Source organism: Narcine bancroftii, chromosome 3, assembly GCF_036971445.1.
Source record: "Narcine bancroftii isolate sNarBan1 chromosome 3, sNarBan1.hap1, whole genome shotgun sequence".
NCBI lineage: Eukaryota > Metazoa > Chordata > Chondrichthyes > Torpediniformes > Narcinidae > Narcine > Narcine bancroftii.
Genome location: NC_091471.1, coordinates 238,902,440 through 238,923,115, shown reverse-complemented (window position 1 = coordinate 238,923,115; position 20,676 = coordinate 238,902,440). Strand labels below are relative to the sequence as shown.

At 41.6% G+C, this 20,676-nt stretch overlaps 1 protein-coding gene across 1 annotated transcript in view; it reads right to left on the bottom strand.

The window, feature by feature from the left end:
- LOC138758381 (zinc finger SWIM domain-containing protein 5-like) overlaps window positions 1-20,676 on the bottom strand; it is an 87,266-nt gene that overhangs the window by 4,247 nt on the left and 62,343 nt on the right. The window contains exons 6-14 of the mRNA XM_069927210.1: window positions 20,440-20,628; window positions 17,715-17,873; window positions 15,791-15,937; window positions 15,311-15,448; window positions 11,953-12,213; window positions 8,280-8,415; window positions 6,009-6,166; window positions 1,770-1,933; window positions 677-758 (exon numbers count right to left, since the gene is read on the bottom strand). Of these exons, the coding sequence (XP_069783311.1) occupies window positions 677-758; window positions 1,770-1,933; window positions 6,009-6,166; window positions 8,280-8,415; window positions 11,953-12,213; window positions 15,311-15,448; window positions 15,791-15,937; window positions 17,715-17,873; window positions 20,440-20,628 (1,434 nt within the window). The remainder of the gene's footprint in view (window positions 1-676; window positions 759-1,769; window positions 1,934-6,008; window positions 6,167-8,279; window positions 8,416-11,952; window positions 12,214-15,310; window positions 15,449-15,790; window positions 15,938-17,714; window positions 17,874-20,439; window positions 20,629-20,676) is intronic.

The window sequence follows — 20,676 nt, the reverse complement described above, 5'->3', positions numbered from 1 at the left end:
ATAGGAAAAAGGAACCTCAGGGTTTTATGTGATATCATGTATGTACTCTGACAATAAATCTGAAATCTTATGAAGCTCAACATCCCATAGGCCTTCAAAGGCCTACCATCCTGCATGGCAACCTTGAGAAGCAACACTAGGAAGGTCTCCTCTAATTTTCAAATCATTACATTTGATCTTTCACATTCACTCAAAGGGCAGGAAGGTGGCCTGACTTCTGCAAGCCTCTGACAGTGCAGCACTTCATTGAAGTGTCAGTCCAAACTGGGCTCGTCTGCACAGACTCAACATGGTGCCTCTTACCACACAAAACCTTCACGCAGAGAAGAACAAGAAGACCCAATGTTAATCACTGCTGTGAATTGCCATTTACTCCAGAGCTGGGGAGGAGAAAGAGCCTTCAGATTGTTGCTGAATTTGAGGACATGCAAGGGAGCCAGCCAAAACCATCTAAAAATATAAACCTCAAACACTTCACGGGTGTTCTGCATCATCAGTATATAATGCACTGGCTTGATGGCACAAAGAATAGGAACTGATTGCATTGGACTTCCTGCAAATATTTCCATTAATAAAGTTTCTTTATCCTTTGAACGTTGTTTGGCGCTTATAAACAAGGGTGTGCAAGATACTATTTCACAGCCGGGGTAAGCAAATGCTTTCATTATGAACTCACCGACTTCTGTAGCACAGCTCACTAGCCAACGAACCATCTCACGGCGCCGCCAGTTCATGGTTGATAGAGTCATCCTCATCACCTGCATTCAACAGATAAACCACAGTAGTTACACAGATACAAGTTCTGATCATGCAGACTCAAAAACAGAATTGAACGGGCCTTTATTCAATTTCATATTGCTCGTCAGCCTGAGGTTCAACATGTGTTTAGTTCAATGATGGTCTGAAACGTCACCACCATTCTGAAGATATTGTGACCATTTCAATTTGCTTCAATAGAAAGCGAGTGTCATGTTCATCTTCATAACGAGCTCTTGCTTCCAGCTGAACTGCCTGCAGTAATAACTGAACCAATTATCCAACAGAAGCACTGCACACAAACCGCACTATGAACAAGTCAATCCAGATATCAGATACAATACTTGACTTCAGAGATGTCATTTCTCCATCATTTGGAAAAGGTGAAAAGCCCAAATCCATCCCAGCAAATGGAATAACTATGCTGGTAACAAAGTGGAGACATGACCAGGATTCTATACAATAAGGGATTAAAGAATCTACGGGGAATGTTGCCGTTGGAGAGTAGCAGCAATCATCGAGGATCCGTATCACCCAGCACATGCTCTGTTCTCGCTGCTGCCATCAGGAAAGAGGTGTAGGGGCCACAAGACCCGCCCCACCAGGTTCAGGAACAGCTGCTTCCCCTCCACCGTCAGACTCCTCAACCACAAACTCAATCAGGGACTCATTTAAGAACTCTTGCTTGTTTATTTCATTAATTTTTTCTCTCCATATTGCACAATTTGTTTACATTTCTTTATGTGTACGTGTGTACAGTTTTTTTTTGCATTTCCAATAAGTGGTAAATTCTGCCTGGCCTGCAGGAAAAGAATCTCAGTGGTGTATGTCCTCACACAATAAATTGGAAATGACTCAGAATGCTAAAACAGACTGCTCTTTACAACATCTTTACAAAAACAATTACAATATTTGCTAATACTGCCATTTCTATTCTTACATCCTCTCCTAACAACAGATCATTCAAACTACACCACCACTAACACCATTACTGCATACAATAAAATCCCCACCTGCAGCCCGAGCTCCAGAGATACATTGAGGAGTGTAATGTCAGGTGCACAGTTAGGAGGTGCTGCCGTCTTGCAGGCATCTTGTGCGAGTTTGTAAATTAGCGAAGGAGAATGGATGTTTTGTTGAATGGATTCCAACACCACTCGTAGCCACTTCGGGTCTCCTGCAACAACAGGAAGTATTTGCAGACTGATTAAACCAACAGAAGGAACATGTCCACAAACTTGAGCCCACAGCTTTTTCCCCAATCAGTTCCATATCTGTAACATTTTAAACTCATGGCCTGACTGAACCCATTTGATGATGAGTCAAGTTTTGTTCAGCACAGGTTCGGCCCCTCCAACATGACCCAGATGCCCATTTCTGCTCACCCCATTGTCCTGCATTTGCCCCCCTCATACTGTCCAAATGCTCTTTAAACATTTCAATTGCATCTGCCTCTACCAACCTCCTGATGTGATCAAATTATATTTTTCAAAATGAGTAATCGTAAAAGAATCAGAACCAGAGTCATACAGCAATTATTTGGGGAAAATTCCACATATCCAAAAGATAGCAATAAGGTAGAAAGAGGGCAGAGAAGATTTATTAGGATGTTGCTGGACTTAGGAACTCAGTTACAGGAAAAGGTTAAACAGGTTAGGACTTAATTCCCTGCAGTGTAGAGGAATGAGGGGAGATTTGATAGAGGTATTTAAAATTATGAGGGGGACAGACAGTAAATGTAGGTCGGCTTTTTCCACTGAGGGAAGGTGAGATACAAGAGGACATGGCTTAAGGGTGAAAGGGAAAATGTTCAGGGGGGAATGTGAGGGGGAAAGTCTTCACACAGAGAGTGGTGGAGTATGGAATGAGCTGTCAGCTGAAGTGGTGAATGCAGGGTCAATTTTAACATTCAAGAAGAATTTGGACAGGTACATGGATGGGAGGGGTATGGAGAGCAATGGACTGTTAGTGGGACAAGGCAGAAAAATAGTTCAGCACAGAGTAGACGGACCAAAAGGGCCTGTTTCTGTGCTTAATGTTCTGTTTCTATGTGGGATTTGAAATTGCATATTTCGATCAAGCGTCATCCACCACAGCCTTGGATTCAGACATTATGGCAAATTTTTTAAAATAAATTAATTCACCAGAATAATTAATAGTAGAAGCAGTGGATAAATATTTGATTACAATGAAATAGGTGGGGAATGAATCTCACTGAACTGGCAGGTCCAGTGAACTGGAGAGTCTCCATCTGTGTTCCAATACTACAGGATAATGAGAAACACAGTGCATAACCATACCATGGAGACAGTGGCTCATAGCCACACCCCTTTGATGTGTGAAGACATTTCCCCAGAGGAGGAAGGTGCCAGACCATGTCCTATATCTGGAAGGGATATAGCTGGAGTTGCATTGACAGAAAAATCTGGAGCAGCTTTCCAAAAGCACTCTTAAAAATGCAAAATTGTGAGAAGCGGTGGACCTTAATTTTTTTAAATTTAGACATACAGCACGAACACGGTAAGAGGCCTTTTCAGCCCACATGCCCGTGCCACCCAATTGACCTTCAACCTCCAGTACGTTTTGGAGGAAACCGGAGCCTCCAGAGAAAACCCATGCAGACATGGGGAGAACGCACAAGCACCTTACATACAGCGCAGGATTTGAACCCAGGTCCCAGATGTTGTAACAGCGTTGTGCTAACTTTGCCACCTGTACAGAGACCCTCTCAAAAACAATATCTGATCTGAAACCACTTGCAGTGCACCTTGGAATTAAAAGCAGATGTTCAACCCTTATATCGCACTGAACCCCATAAAGAGACTTTAACGTTTTTAAAAGGAAAGCTCCTTCTAAATTTAAATTTAATTTACATTTTTTTTTAATTTAGACATGCAGCACTGTTATAGGCCAATTTGGCCCAACGAGTTCGTCCCGCCCAATTTACACCCCATTAACCTACCCAGCACATTTTTGTCTAATAGTTTCCAAAAAAAGGAACTCGAAAGTGGCACAAAGTGAAGTGGAAGCAGAACACATTACAGCTGACATTGTCTTACACTTGCTTTTGCAGGAAATCCCATGAATTTCACTAACTGTTACCAAAACAAGTCCAGTAAAGCAGAGGCCTTGAGCTAGTTATTCCTTTGGTGGGGAGACACTGGGGAAATGCATTAGAAGAACTGAAGAACATTGAGAATGAAATTGCTTTAATCTCCATAGCTACCAAGCTTATTGAATTATATTGTAAAGCATCTCGTCTAATAGCTAGCCATCTTTAAATTACATCACCAGTTGTGTTAAATTTGCAAGAGTGATTTATTTTCTTTTGAAAAAAATCTTGCAAAGTGCTGTTTGTTGAAAATTAATCGAGCCAATGACAAAAAGCACTACTGGCTACACAGAATTGGACACGTTACTTTAAGCTTCTGCTTTTAAAATGCACTGTCAGCAAAAAAAAAACTTTCCTGTTGCATTGTGGAACAGGAAAATCATTAATCCACAGGGCCCTCTGATTTAAAAATCTATTAACTTTAAAAACAAAGTAGAAATTATGTACATTAATATCCTGGTTAATGTCGATGGCCCAATGGTTATCTGAGCAGCTTATGAATAGCAAAATAAAAAACAATTAGAAGCACCCAAAAAGCTGATGAAAAAGCAAACAGAAGCCAACAACAAGCATAAAATGCAGCTGTATTGGCAGAAAGACCCAAACAGAGAAGGGAAGCGCTGCAGGTGACAGTAACCAGCCCATAGATCGAACACTGTGACATGCAACAGCTTGATTAGCACACTGCAGGAACAATGCACTTCCACTGGAGATAAAACAGACAGATTTGAGGGCATTAGCAGCCAAGGAAAGATTGGACATGTTCAGTTATTTTCCTTTAAACCTGGAAGTGTAAAATTATGCTGCAAAATATGATAAGTAAAAATCTTATTATTCTTTGGTTTGAACCCATCTGTCAGGGTGATGGAAGGTGAGAATGTTTTTAACCAAGAGGATGGTGGGGCTCAAACTCTGCCAGAGGTGGTGGGAGAGGCAGAAACCTCTCTGACATTTAAACAGCGCTCTGATGTGTGCCCGAGAACAGGGACCAGCAGCAATGGGAAACTAGCGATGAAGCATATAATTCAGCCAAATAGCTTCCTCAGCTGACATGAGCCAAATAGTTTCCTTCTGCATTTTAATTTCCTACAATGCTATTTTGCATTGCTAAAATGAGATGTCAGTTCCACAAAGATCTTGATGGCCACAGGTATTTAATTGTGGGAAGTTGATCTGACTTGGTTTGGAATAAGATTACCAATCTATTGCAAAAAGCTTCATGTTATGAAATTTAAAAATGACACCTATTTTCCCCCTAAACAAAGTTTATTAGTTCAGTCAGCATTTGATGGCATGCTACTATTTCAGACAGGTTTGAATAGTTTAACAAAAGACAAGAATTGTAACACTCCAATCTACAATTGCAAATTATTTCAGCTTGTTTCATTCTTCCAAATTTTCTTTTACCAACATTCCCCAGTCAAATACAAATTGTTCTTATAGGAACAGTTTAAAGAGGTTCAAAGAACTTCAAATTCTTGGGCGTCAACATCTCCAAGGATCCGTCCTGAAGCCTCCATGTTGATTCAATCATGAAGAAGGCTCCCCAGCGGCTATGAGTTTGGTATGTCACCAAAGATTCTCAAAAACATCTACAGGTGTTCCGTGGAGAGCATTCTGGCTGATTGCATCACTGTCTCATACGGAGGTGGCTACACTCAGGACAGGAAAAAACTCCTGAGGGTTGTTAAGTCGGCCTATGACATCACAGACACCAGACCACTGCATGGAGGGCATCTACAAGAGGCGGTGTCTTACGAAAACAGCCTCTATCCTCAAGGATGCCCACCTCCCAGGCCATGCCCTCTTCACTCTGCTACCATCAGGAAAAGATACAGGAGCCTAAAGACAAGCACTCAGAGGCACAAGGACGGCTTCTTCCCCTCTGCCAACAGATTACTGAATGATCAATGAACAGACACTGCCTCACTTTGACCTTTGATGCACTATTTTTTAATTTACTTTTGTAAGGTGGTTTATATGAATGTGACGCTGCAGCAAAACAACAAATTTTGTGTCTTGTTCATGACAATAAGTTCTGACTTGGATTCTGAGGTATTTTTCTTCCAACAACTACAGACAGTCCTAGTTGCCTGAGTCAGCAAGTTACCCACAGGGATTTGGGTAAGCAGTTCCGTACCTTTTGCGGCTGTTAACATTGTGGACGCCAGCTCACACTGCTGAGTTTCAAGGTGCCCGAGGATGAACCAACGTGGATAACGACTAGGATCCACTAATGCTACTAGGTGCGGGTGAGAACCATCCCCGGCTGGTGCCATCGATTCTAGCACTGGCAATCTGCACAAAGCAAAAAGGTAGAAAAGGTTGCATTTTCTTTCAACACATATTCAAATATCAGTTTGTAACCAAAACTCCATTGACAATCTAATTCAGAGCAAATTTTGCAAAAGTTTTTACTCTTGAAACATAATGGCAGCACTGTTCCATCATTTTACCAAACTACAACTTTATACTTTAAATGCAGGAGCCTGAAGAAATACATAATCGAGACTGATCTTTACCCCTCTACTACTTTCCTGCACTAACACCCACGCTCCTCAACATCTAAAACAAATTAGCATACCAAGCTTTGCAATCTCATTCTTCTTAACTATTGGTATAATTGGAGCAAGATCTCTAATCTTGTACTCAATCCTTTCGTAATAATGGCCAACATATACCCATTGCCTTTTTAGTTGCCCGATGCATCTACCTACTGACTTCCTGTAGTAGGACATCAGGGTTCCTGACGAAGGATTCGGGTTCACGATGGTAACTGCTTTTACTTCTTATCGATACTCAATGACCTGCTGAGATTCTCCAGCATTTGTTTATTGCACTGGTTAAATACAGGATTCCTGCGTACCGTGTATTAGATTATATTAGTGTCATGTGTACAGAGATACAGTGAAGAGTTTTCTGTTAAATATAGTAAATAAATTATTTCTCATACTAAGAAATAAAGTAATGCTTTTTGAGTTGAGACAATAGAATTTAAGACCATCAGAAATAGGCTACAGGTATTCAGCCCATCGAGTCTGTCCCACCGTTTAATCATGAGCTGATCCATTTCCCCACTCAGCTCCACTGCCCGGCCTTCTCCCCGTAACTTTTGATCCTATCATCAAGATCCTATCAATCTCTACCTTAAATACACCCAATGACCTGGCCTCCACAACTGTTTGTGGCAACAAATTCCACAGATTCACCACCCTCTGGCTGAAGAAATTCCTCCACATCTCTGTTCTAAGCGGACACCTTTCAATCATTTGAAACACCACAGTGACACGAAAGTGCAAGTAATTATGTGAAGGATTAAAATTGTGCTATTTAAAGAGAAGGAAGGAGGGTGGAATTGCACTGAAACCCTCTGCCCATGTCATACAATCTTTGTTATTCTCTTCTCTTTGGCTTGGCTTCGCGGACGAAGATTTATGGAGGGGGTAAAAAGTCCACGTCAGCTGCAGGCTCGTTTGTGGCTGACAAGTCCGATGCGGGACAGGCAGACACGATTGCAGCGGTTGCAAGGGAAAATTGGTTGGTTGGGGTTGGGTGTTGGGTTTTTCCTCCTTTGCCTTTTGTCAGTGAGGTGGGCTCTGCGGTCTTCTTCAAAGGAGGTTGCTGCCCGCCAAACTTTATTCTATAAAGTGCAATAATAGATCAAGTTTAAGGCTTTCACAAGAGAATTACACTCACCCAAGCAATGGTTGGTGATAGAAAAATATTTTTGGGGTAGTTGATGTATGCTTTACAGAGGGAAGCCTCTTGGAATACTTAACTGGGTCTGTGATCACAGAACTACTGTTCTTGTTCAGGTAATTAAGTGAGGAACCCACACAAAGTAACAATGTGACATCTCATTAGAGTAGTTTCCCTCATTTAAGCAGCCCACATCATTGATGTTACAGCTCAGGCTTACCACAATGGATGCAAAACTGGGTCATAAAAGGTCCCTTTAATCCTAGCATATACTGGCATATGAAATGTCACAAACCCCCAGGTGCTAAGTGGGAAGTGGAGGAGCAATGGTTTTTGCCTCAGCAGTGATTCACCGCCAAAGCATTTACAGTTCTTTACAAAAAAAGTCTTGCAATGAGTAAAGTAATGCATGGAGACTGGATTTTCCTTATGAAATGGGGTTAGATCAGCCATTATACACAAATGCACACACTCGCAGAAAAGTTCCAATTCTCCAACCCTTGGGAGACATTAACTACCCTTATGGAAACAAACCCCATGTTGCAATGTTAGTTCCATTTCCTATTTTCCAAGATTTGTTGCTCAGTTTTTTTTCCAATTTTTAAAGTTGTATTTTCAAAGGCAAAACTAAACAGTTAGGATTTGGCACAAATGGGACAGCAACTGTTGCCTGATTAATAAGGCTCAAGATTCTTCAAGGTATTTCACTCACCTCATTGCTCTCAAAGACACTTTGTAAGCCAGATCAGGGTCATGAAGAAGAAGAGCTTTGAAAAGGTATCTTGCAAATGTGTGCATGGGAACACTTTCTCTGTGGACAACTTCTCCAAGACCACTAAAGGGACCACCTGGAAAAAAAAATATTTTTAGTGTTGATCACCTCCAAAAGGAAGAAGCAAATAATCAATTTTATTACTACCGTAATTCGTGTGTCACACATTAGACCATAGGCAATTTTTGGTTGAAGTTAGGGGTGTGAGAGAAATTACCTCGGCCCCAGAAAACAAATTCCAAAGTAAAAATATTGCAAACAAGGCTCTCAAACGAGGTTGCTTGCCTTTCAAAACAAGCATAAAGACACTTGCATTTACAAGAGCCAGGCTCATCCTCAGGAGGGAAAGTAATGGTGTGGCCTATCTCACAAGTACTGAATTGAAACAAGCAGAGACTTAAGTTTTGCAAATACGCGTCACTTTCTAACAGGCAACAATAAGAAGCACCAAAGTCCAGAGGCTGTTGGAGGTCTATTTAGAGTTGGTGGTGGTAACTTTTCAATGACTACCTAGGATTTAACCAGAGTGTTACTGAAGGGAAATTTCACAACAAATTTGCAGGGTTATTTTGAGAAGATTTTGCAATAGTTAAACACCATTTCTCACTTTGCCCAAATGCAGATATTGCACTGTTGGTAGTGCAGTGAATGACTATCGACTTGCACTTTCAATGAATAAAGCCTTACTCAGCTCTGCAGCCAATATAAAGAACACGACAGCACAGTCTCAGAATCTTGTGGACCTCTATTAAGTCTCCTCTCATCCTTCTCTGCTCCAAAGAGAAAAGTCCCAGCTCTGCCAATCTTGCCTCTTAAGACTTAATTTCAAATCCGGGCAACATCCTCTGACCCCTCTCCATAGCTTCCACATCCTTCCTATAATGAGGTGACCAGAATTAAACACAATACTCCAAGTGTGATCTCACCAGAAATGTGTAGAGTTGCAACATGACCGCTATCCGTCAAACATGACTGATTCAACATAATAATGTGTGGTATCTCTGGTGTAAAGTTACAATATGACCTCTCTCAACTCTTGAACTCAATCCCCTGACTAATGAAGCCCAGCATCCCAAAGCCCTTCCTAACTATCCTAGCAACCTGCGTGGCAACCTTAAGAGATGTATGGATTTGGGCCCCAGTTTCCCTCTGTTCTTTACGACAAGCAGAGTCGAGATCAGATCAAGTTAACGTGCTTCCAGGAGAAGAAACTCATTTCAATTAATTGGATCATATGATGAAAATTTTAATTCATTACATTATTTTGTCCCATGTACTGAGATACAGTAAAAATACTTTGTGTGTTATCTAGGCAAGTCAACTGCAGGTAGCTCAATCATAACTGTGCAGGGATTTGTGCCACATTCAGCCAAATTACCAGGATATAGAGAAAAGTCATTAAAATAGAGGACGGTAATCAACATTTGACAGTGAGATTCACTTAAGAATCTGATAACAGCAGGAAAGAAATCTGGAGGCTGAAATTTTAAAGCACATGCATCTTCTGCCTGACTGAAAGGGAGAGAAGGAGTAGAATGATGGGTCGTTAATAGGTAAGTGACTTTCCTGAGACAGTGGGTTATATTGATGGAGGGGACATTGGTTTGTGTGGTGGTCTGAGCTGCATTTACACTTTTCTGCAGCTTCTTGGTCCGAACAGTTCCCCCTAATGCACTGCTGACATGCAAGATACATTCCACTAAGCAATCACATTTTCAGCTCGACACAAATGTCAATGTGGTTTTAAAGGTTAACTCGGTAAATATTTGTGAGGTCGTGGAAATGCCGAGGCAAATTGGAGAAAGATTCTCCGACAATCTGACCCGTGTACACAGACTCCATTTTCAGATGACAACTCTGAAGCTCTTTGTGCAGATTGCCAAAAATGCAAGCTACTCGAGGAGTCAAATTCCAAACATTTTAACCAGGCCTACAAATAAGTGCTGCATTCTAAGACAAAATTACCCCTTCCAAAGTCTCTCACGTAATTATTTTCCATAATGTTTTGATAAGAAAGTAGCAAGACTGATCTGATGAAAACTGGGCACCATTAAATCTTTAGTGTTGAAGAACTGCTTTCCTGTTCATAAAGTGCATAAAAATTCACAGGAACTTTTGTGGGAAGTGCTGCCATTTTCAGTCATGTCAGAGTGGATGGGATCATTGGATGGCAATAGCCCCCACTTGCAAGGAGAAACAGAGGAGACGACCCACTGGACGGTCGACCAGTAAGGGGCTCTGAGGCTGAACAGCACAAAGGCAGCAGGTGACTCAAGGCAAGGAACCTGCGCAGGCTGAAGGTGACTGCTGTCAAGGAATTCGCACCAGGCTGCGGACTGCTGGAGACTGCGGACTGGCTCTGGCTGAGGGGGTACCAGGTATCAGAACCAGGTTGCTAGAGATTGCTGAGGGCAATGAAGACTTCCTAATTGCATCAGAGGTTCGGATCTGAAGCTAAGATTGCCGATGGTTTGGACTGTGGCTGCAGAGGCTCTGGAAATGCTAGAGGCATATTGGCACGTCTGTCTTACGGTAGACTAAAGCAACATCACATTTTCTGCTTTGATTACATGACAATAAAATCATCTTGAATCTTGATAAGGCATGAATGTTAGGGTTGTGATGGCGATGGCTTGGTGGGATGGAAGGCAAGGCTCGCCTGTGACGATGCTTGAAAGAGCCAATTGCCAGAGGACCCTCAGACACATCACTCTCCTTACAATGCTCTGAAAGGAATGCTGGATACGAGTGAGCCCCAGGCTGGGACGAATGCAGAAATGATGTCAACGGCAAAGGTGATACATGCCTGATATGATCCAAGTAACTGAAGTTATTGTTATAATAGCTGTGAAAATAAACTATTCTCAAACATGTGCAGTAAAAGGCAGCATTATGTTATTGGATTGCCCAGCAGAATTATTAAAAACTGGAAAATTTGAAGTTAAATAGTTGGAAGGACCAATTTAAACCTTCAATTTCTCTCTCCACAGAGGATCTCAAGTTGTTGCCAAGTATTTAACATGTTTTATTTCCGATTTTGCAGCTATCAGCTTAAATTTAGCTTCTGTTCTTGTCCATTAAGTTGAAGTGACAATAAATACACAGGACTCTGGGGAAGTCACATCAGAACGGCAAGCTCAACTCAGTGTCAGCACTCACATCATAACTGGACAACGCAAAGCTTGGACGGTCCATTAACCCTGCCACATAGAGCCCTGACATCTTTACCCCCCTCAAACCGCAGCCTGGTGATGAAATTCAGGAAAAAAGACAAAGCAAATGCAGGGAGAGGAAAAGAACAGTGATAGACACCATCGTCTAAAGCAATTGTTGACCACCAGGTCTCGTTCACAAGGTTCGGGAACAGGGAGGAGAGGCCAGATCTTAATTGTGAGCACCATGTTTGGACCATCAGGTGTTCAGGCTCAAGCAGGATCGCATTCTGCATTCACCAGCTGCGAAGCAGCTTGTTCACACTGCCCAGGCACAGACTTGAAACCAGCTAGCAGCCAAGACAGAAATACAGCATGTGTAAAGACAGGTTTAGATGGAGGCAAACCTTGAAGAAAGGGCACAGAGCAAACAATAAAAAAAAACATTTTAAAACCTTTACCTTCCAGTAATAAGACGGCTTGCTTTCGTAATACTTGAACAAGTCGGTCATCAAACTCCATTTGCGACAGCATCGCAACAAGCTGCTCTTCATTCCGACAGACTTTGTCCTGAGCATAGAGCCCTTCTGGCATTAACCTCTGCTGGCCTAATCCTATCAGTGCCACTTCAAGTGCAAGTGCATAATAAGACTCTCCAGTGTTGCTGGTGCCAGGAACTTGAAAGTGCTGGTAGATTGGCTTCCGAAGGTCATTGATCGAATCTGACAATAACAAAACATCACAATAAGTCAAATTACAGATGGAAAGTTTAATAGATATGCATGTTCTTGAATGATGAAAGTGAAGGGGGTGAGTGGGAGTGCAATTAAACAAGGCTGAATATGCATTTGCGGTCTATTAAAGTATACTCAACTCAATACCCACCACCTATGGCATAATGTGTGCAGTAAAACAGCCATTCTCAACCTTTTTACTGCTATGGCCCCCTTAGGATTCTACTCAAGGTTTATTGACCCCCTTCCCTGTGAAGCAGTTGTTTAGTTGGTTTCTTCCCTACTTCTTTCCGACTGACTATAAAAATAAAATATTTTTGTGATTTCAGTCCCTGGTCCTCCTTTAAATGAGCTGTATAGCCTTATTGAGAATAGGTGCAGTAAAGGACTCATCACATAACAACAAGGCAGGTACATCACATAACAACAAGGCAGGTAGGCCCCTCAAAGCTGACAGATCTCTGGCCCATGCAGATTCTGGTCAGCATGCGATACTGAACACAATACCTGAAATGTATTTGCATCAAATACAATGACATACATGGTCAGCCACTGGGAAACATTTTAAGATCACAAGCCCTCTCAAAAAATCAATGTGTCTGCTTAGAACAAATGCACTGCCTTCCAATGCTTGCAAGTAGGAGCAGGAGTAGGCCATTCAGCCCTTCGAATCTACCAGGACATTCAGGGTTAGTATCATCTGACTGTATGTATACAACCAGACAAAACTCCATTTCTCTAGACCACAGTGAACACCAATTTCCCACACAGCAAGTAATCACCACATGCATAAAAACATAAAATGTGTAAATATTCCAAAACATTTCAATCCGTTTCATTTTTAAGAGACCGAGGTCTCTTGGTTGGTCACTTATTCTATCTCAAATGACATTTTCTTGCTCAATGCCTACATCCAATTCCTCAAAGTAATAAAGATCTCAGTGATTGTTTATCCACAGCCCCCAATGGTTTTAAATCCCAACTATTCCCCACCCTCTGAAGATTGTTTTTGATTCATCATTCCAAGCACATCCCTTGGTTTTGTTTGTCTGGATATGTGTTGTGTCTGGTTGTGTGCGTGCTTTTCACCGAGGACCAGAGAACACTGTTTTGTCAAGTTGTATTGGTGCAATTGGATGACAATAAACTTGGTTATACGCCTCAGTTACAGAAATCTGCAATTTCTCCCCACACCCATCTCAATTTATCATCAGATTTTCAGTGACATCACTTTGTATTCTTCCAACTTTAAATGCCCACAGACTCTCCCTTTTCATCTGCTCGATCTGCCATCTGAAGAACCAGTCTGATGACTTCTGTTTCCTTCTTCTAATGCAGATATATCTCTTTATTAAATGGGGGGGAGGGGGAAAAGAGGCAGTTGCAAACAATACTCCTGATGTGGTCTCAATCCTACTACCACCATTCGCATGGAAATGGGAGATGGAGGGAGAGGGACTATGTTATTGGGATTGTTACTTCAATCCAGTTACAACAATGGGGATTCAAAAATTCCACAAATTCTCACACCATGACAAATTAGTAAGTGCTGCAGAGGCTGCAGGAGCGCTGGAGGCGAATCCACAGACACTCAGCATCTCTGAAGGAATTCTCTTTTGCTTCTCTTACTGCAAGGGCCACCTGGCAATGCTAATTGTGACTCTTTGTCTGCCTTACGGCAGACTAAAGGAAATTTTGTGTGATGTTACATTTTCTGTATTATTACATGACATTAAGAAATCTTGAAGAAAATGGTCACTGACAAAAATACACTGCTTCCGCCAAAGGGAATAGTAATCAGTGTTGATTCAGGATCCCAAAAGCGAAATCTACCCCAATGCAACGCTTTATCCCGATATATTATATAACTTCCATAGTCAGGTTAGCCTTCATTCTGTTACTATGCTATGACGACAACAGTTGACATGATAACAGATGCTTAAAGGAACAAATGCTACTGCAACATGTTTCGTGACGATTTGCACAATCTTAAATTACTCCTTGATTACATTTCAATACATGATACACAACCAATCTTTCACCAAGATTTTGTCTTATCAAATTGTTATCTTGGTGCAAGAGCTCCTTACTAATGAAGAGCCCAATTCTCAGCACAACAAGATTTAAGTTTGCTTGAATATCAAGTTCCCAGCACCCAAGACACCCCTGGACCTACCACAAGAGCAAAAACACGATGCTGCAGAAAATCAGCTGGTTGAACAGGGTTCTTTATCTCGTAAAGATAACGATATAGAACCAACATGATATATAAATCAAGTGATGAAGGCTTATGATCAAGCCTGAAATGTTGGTTATCTTTTGATACCTTGAAGGGCTCAAGCCCAAAACGTTGGTTATGTATCGTTATCTTTGCTACATAAAGTATGTTTCCAATTATCAAAAAGCCACTTTACTGAATTGTCAATTATCTGTGAAAATTTTTAGCAGCGACTCATCACAAGTTGAAATAAAGTTGAATTTTTTTAACTTGCCAAGTGGGACTCTGACATGCTGTTAGCGCCATTTTGAATCCAATGGAGCTCTCGTGTATTCGAATGTACTCAAGGTAAGAATTAAACTTTATTTTGTGCTTGAAAAATCTTCCTTTGTTCTTTGTTGTTGTTTTATGCTGATACCACTCGACTGGGATCGGAGCGGGAACCTCGAGCTCCCGGGCAGGCTTGGCGATGGCGGTGGGAGGTGTCGGGGATCCGAGTGGGGACCATGGGCTCCTGGGCTGGTTACGCGATGGCAGTGTGGAAGTGTCGGGATCAGCGATGGCCAATACAAGTATTCTGGTGCTTAACTGGGCTGCTTAAAGAAATTTCTCAGATATCCAGAAAATGCAGTTAATTGATACATGTCTGGTCCCAAGCGTTTCGAATAATTGGAAATGTACTGTACAATGTTTGACCTACTGAGTTCCTCCAGCTTTGTGTCTTTACTTCAACTACAGTGTCTGCGGACTTTCACGTTTTACTATAACAGGAATATTTGCTGCATCCCGTTTACTGCCTTGGCATCATGCAGATTAAGTGCTCAGATTAGCAAATGAAGTTCACATCTTCAACTCTGGAGTATTTACCTGTGAATAACACCGAATTGTCATCATCCATTTTACAAGCCTCAAGCAACGTTCTGCACAAGCACCCTATCGGATCTAGAGGATGTCCGACCCAACCTTCTTGATTTGCAATTGTGGTTACACCTTTTTGTAATAGGTCTATAGAAAAATAAAGAGGAACTATTAAAATAAACCCTTTTCCCTACAGACTGATGCTTATTAGACACATATCATTATATTCAGCTTCTTAAATTGAAGAGCATGTTACAGCATCGCTCACTACATCCCAATTTACATACAACTTTAGCTGTAAAATTTACTTTTTTTAAATGCTTCTACAAAATAATATAATGCCAAATTTCAGGACAATAAATTCTGATTCTGAGTCTGAAATGTCAAATCAGAAATATGATGGTTTCAATCTTGATTTTTGAACCCAAAAAAATGTATTAACAATCTGAGATTCTTTAGTGAGCTCAACTCATTCCTCTGTGCCCCTACCTTTCTTTTGTTGCTTACACGTTTCCAACTGCCGCCTTTTTTGCAACCGGACAGTGTTAACAATTGCCAAAGCCAAACGAAGAGATTCTCTGGGGTATCCATGCGACCTCAATGCATCCACCCTGGCACAAGCAGTTGGTACATGCTCTATGGAATTAGATTTTCAGCAAAAGGAAGTAAACACACTTCAAAATTATTTAATTACATTTGCAATCCAAAACCCAAATCTCTCATCAAACTTTTAGAATATGTAAACTTAGGGAAAGGGATGAAATGGGGCGATGTTACAGCACGAAGTATACAAGATTTTTAAAAATATGTGCCCTATATACTCGTACAATTGTCTAATTTTTTTGGACCCTTTATCGGGCTAAAAGGGGGAGGGGGTTGACTTTGACACAGGTCAAACTTTTGACCACAGTAAGTACCTGCGTCATTTAACGCATCAGGAGCTTGGATGGCTGGGACCAGGTGGCAAGTCCATGATCGGGATGTCAGGAGCTTGGATGGGCGGGAGGCCAGGGCGTCAGGAACTCAGATGTGTAGGCGGCCGGGGCAAGATCCACGTTTGGGACCTTGGATTGGTGGGCGGTCGGGGCCTAAAATTTGGGGGTTGTGGAGAGGTCGACTTTTATACAGGTCATACAAAAACACCTGATTTTTGAGCCAAAAACAAAATGGGGATGGGAGCTAATATATGGTAGCTTTCTCCAAGTAATAAAAGCTTCTGGTATGACTTGCTTCCAACACAGTGCTCAGCTATGATCTGGAATGTTCCCCATGCAGAAAATGCCTGTGCTGATCATGACTGTCCAAACAGAATTGTAATCTTCTAAGATGAATGAGATACACAGGTTTAAAGACATTGCTACCAGGAAATGGAAGGCAGTTTAAAAAGCCATCATTTCACATTAACAGCTATACTCAGCTTTAGAAATGCAGGTGGAAGCTGCAGTGGCCAGGAACCACCCACAATGGGTGGAGGACAGGGAATTTTTAAACAGGCTACTCGTGCATTGCCTGGGAACAGGACACTATCTGAAACAGCATTGAATGAATTAGGTAGTAAGAATAAAGGCTGCATTTTGTAAAAAAAAAACACCTTAAACTCAATTATTTTCTTTTGCTGCACATACTCCACTCCCTTTGCCTCTGCCAAGTAGAAAAAGGAGCAAGCCCTCTGCAAGATTAATGCTATCAACTCCAAGAACAAATGATCAGGATCTGCGTGCAGTTGCAAATGTTTTGTTTGCTTATGGGTCGACGACCAATTTTGATGGTCGGGTAGTCACTTGCTGAGGGGAGGAGAGAGAAAAGAACCAGCTGTAGGATTCAGTCTGTTATTCCAGAAGTACAGAAGGAAGTAAGATGTATGGAATATCCCAGTCATACTAATTACCCATAGCTATATCATAGATTTAAATAAATGGAAGAACAACTACTGCGAAATTTTTCCCTTTAGGACAACATATGAAAGGACGTGGGCTTTTTCCACTGAGTGTAGGTGAGACAAACCAGAGGACATGGTTAAGGTGAAAGGGGACAAGTTTAGGGAGAATTTCTTCACGCAGAGAGTGGTGGGAATGTGAAACGAGCTGCCAGCTGAAGTGGTGAATGTAGGCTCAATTTTAATTTTTAAGAAGGATTTGGGCAGGTACATGGACGGAAGGAGTATGAAGGACGATGGATAGGTGCACGTCAGTGGGTCCAGGTAGAATGATAGTTTAGCATTGACTAGAAGTGCTGAAGGGCCTGCTTCTGTGCTGTATTGTTCTATGTCAATGAGTTAACTGTATGTTACTTGGCCTCACCTTTAGCCATGTACATTGAATGCATTTTTATCCTCACTCATGCAACCATCTTTGCAAAAGCACCAGACTCCAGAAGGAAAGAGCTCGACAATATATTGACAGACTGTACATACCCAGCCAAAGCGGCCTTCCCTGGGAATCGAACAGTGACCGGTCCCCGTCACCCCACTGATTTGTATAGTTGTCACTACTGATGATTTTGCGAAGATGACAGTCTTTCCAGTCAAGGCCACAGGCTTCTATTGCACGCACAAAAACAGTTCTCCGTGATCCTGAGGAGAGAAATGTTTGTTTTGCTGGTCAACATTTGTGTGTGGAATTGTACCCTCTCAAATGCAGAGCACATGCAATCAATTCCAAAGATAAATGGAAACAGGAAATTTTAGGCCCAAATGAATCCCCATGTTCTGGATGCCTTTTCTTTCTCTTTCAATTTGAAGTCAGATTTACCCTTCCTTGCAAAACAACTTTAACAGAATTCAGAAAGGGTGCTGGCAGAGCTATTCCAATATAGCCTTCATGGGCAAAAGATTCTCTCTTCTGATAACCATCGAAGGATTCAGTGCAATTGTTGATGCAAGCCTATCCTCCCAATCATTTCTCTCTGCCACTACAATATCAAATGACAACAGAACAACTGCAGCAGTCATCAAGCTTAATTCTCAGAAAATAACCTCATGTTCGTCGCATTGGATCTCACTCAAAAAGTGGATTACTTAGGCACGTAGAGGTGTAAGGAAGGCAGACTGATAACCGAACTGCACTTTGAGACTGATGGAGAAACTAAAATATTCACACCAGGCTGTTTGGAGCTACACACTTGTATGCTGTACGTTTCAGCGTATATGACCCTTGAAACCCCTCAAAAAAGGCACTCAAAAATCAGGGGTCATCTTATACGCCCATTATATGATACAACTATGGTCGACATACGCCAAAATATACAATACTTCATGGGATTAGGTTTACACGGTGCTCAGAAAAAGGCTTCCAAGAGGACTTCCGATTCCTAACCAAGAACCCAATGTTTCCAAATTAAATATTTAATCTGATAAAATATCAAAGTATTTGGTGGATGCCAACCTGTGCCCTGCCACTCCTTCATGTGATTCATAAATACACAAACATTAATTTAACTTGCTCAGTCCAGTCCTTTAACAAGAGCTGTATTTAACACCACCACTCTTTGTAGGATAGTATCTTCATCTAACCCTGCAGGCAAGACACACTGCTGCTAGATCACAAGGCTCCAGTCTGTTGAGTATTGGAAGACAATTGTTCCACATGCCTACCACATGTGGTGGCAGTGAAGCTTCCAGGTAGCTAGCCTGTATGAACCTGCCAGCAACAGGTAGTATTTCCAGCACTTCAAGACCTACATAGCCGAGGTGGGAGTGTAGCAAGTCATTTCACAAAACCCTCACGGAAAGTTGTTCCACAATATCAATCAAGCAGGTTTCGACAGAGCAGAACTAACTGCATTTTTATGGAGTTTAGCAATCTCAACCATCCACAGCTATAAAATCAAGCCGACTTTGAATCAAGAAAGTGGTAGCAAAGTTCATCTGTTCTCTAACAGATATTATCTTTAAATAAAAAGCCTGTTAAATTTAGAAATTTAGACATAAAGCATGGTAACAGTCCCTTCCAGCCCACTAGACTCTACCGTCCAAATTCCCCAATTAATCTACAGCCCCTGTACTTTTTGAAAAGTGGGAGTAAACCAGAGCACCTGGAGGAAACCTATGTACAAACTCCTTACAGGTATAACCAGATTGGACCCGGGTCTCTGGCAGTGTAATAGTGTGGTGCTAACTGTACCGCCCTGTTGTTGCCTCAAATTTTTCAGAGCCTTTTATTAGTACCATAACATTTTAATTGCAATATCCAACTATAATATTAAGTTCCAGAGAAAGCGCGGGTATGATACAAGACCTCGTATTCAAGGTAGACCAAGAAAATGTGCTATCTCGTACCTTGAAGTAGCAGAGATCGCTTTACTCAAAGTTCATGCCTCAGAAAGCACATAAGTATATGCACACGTATGGGTGGCACGGTTATCACAACGTTGTTACAATGGCAGCAATTGGGACAGGGTTCGAATCCAGCGTTGTCTGGAGTTTGTACGTTCTCCCTGTGTCTGTATGGGTTTCCTCCAGGGTAGTGGTTCTCAACCTTTTTCTTTCCACTCACATACCACTTTAAGTATTCCCTGTGCCATCAGTGCTCTGTGATTAGTAAGGGAAGGTTGAGAACCACTGCTCTAGACCCAATTGTTATTGAGGAAAATTGTCATTGGCCCATTTCCTTTGGAGTTATTATACCGTGCACATAACAAGTCAATTAGGTACGATTAAAACAGGGGTTTTCAAATTTTTCTTTCCACCCACATACCACCTTAAGCAATCCCTTTCTAATCACAGAATACCTATGGTATAGGGATTACTTAAAGTGGAATGTGAGTGGAAAGAAAAAGGTTGAGAACAACTGGTTCAGGAGCTCCGGTTTCCTCCCACCATTTTGAAATGCACTGGGGGGGGGGTTGTAGGTCAATTGGGTGTAATTAGGTGACCCGGGATGAAATGGCCTGCTACTGTGCAGTAAGCCTAAATTTTAAAAGATAAATGTAACTGCGGAATGTTGATCATCCCAAACCAAAACAAGGCTTTAACCAAATGGCTCAAAAGGATATTATAACAACCAGGTTTTTAGCTTGAACAAAACTAAGAATATTTCAGAGGCAAAAGGGAGAATTGTTACATATCTCTGATAAGTAAGAAATTACAACAAACATGATTTTTTTTTTGTGGAAAATTCCAGAACAACATGCCACAATACCTTGGTTTCGATTTGAGTTGTGCTGTAAACCAGCTGTGATGCTTGGGGTTTCGTTGACATAGTTGCCATAGTTACCATCTTCTTGTGGGCAGACATCCATGTTGTTCCATTTCTTGAGAAGCTCGACCCAGCTAACTTTCTCCTCCTGCTTACAATGAGGATTTAATACGACACACACCCAGAGAGCACCTGAGGGAGAGAGAGAAACTGATCATTAGAAATAGGTGTCCAAAATAA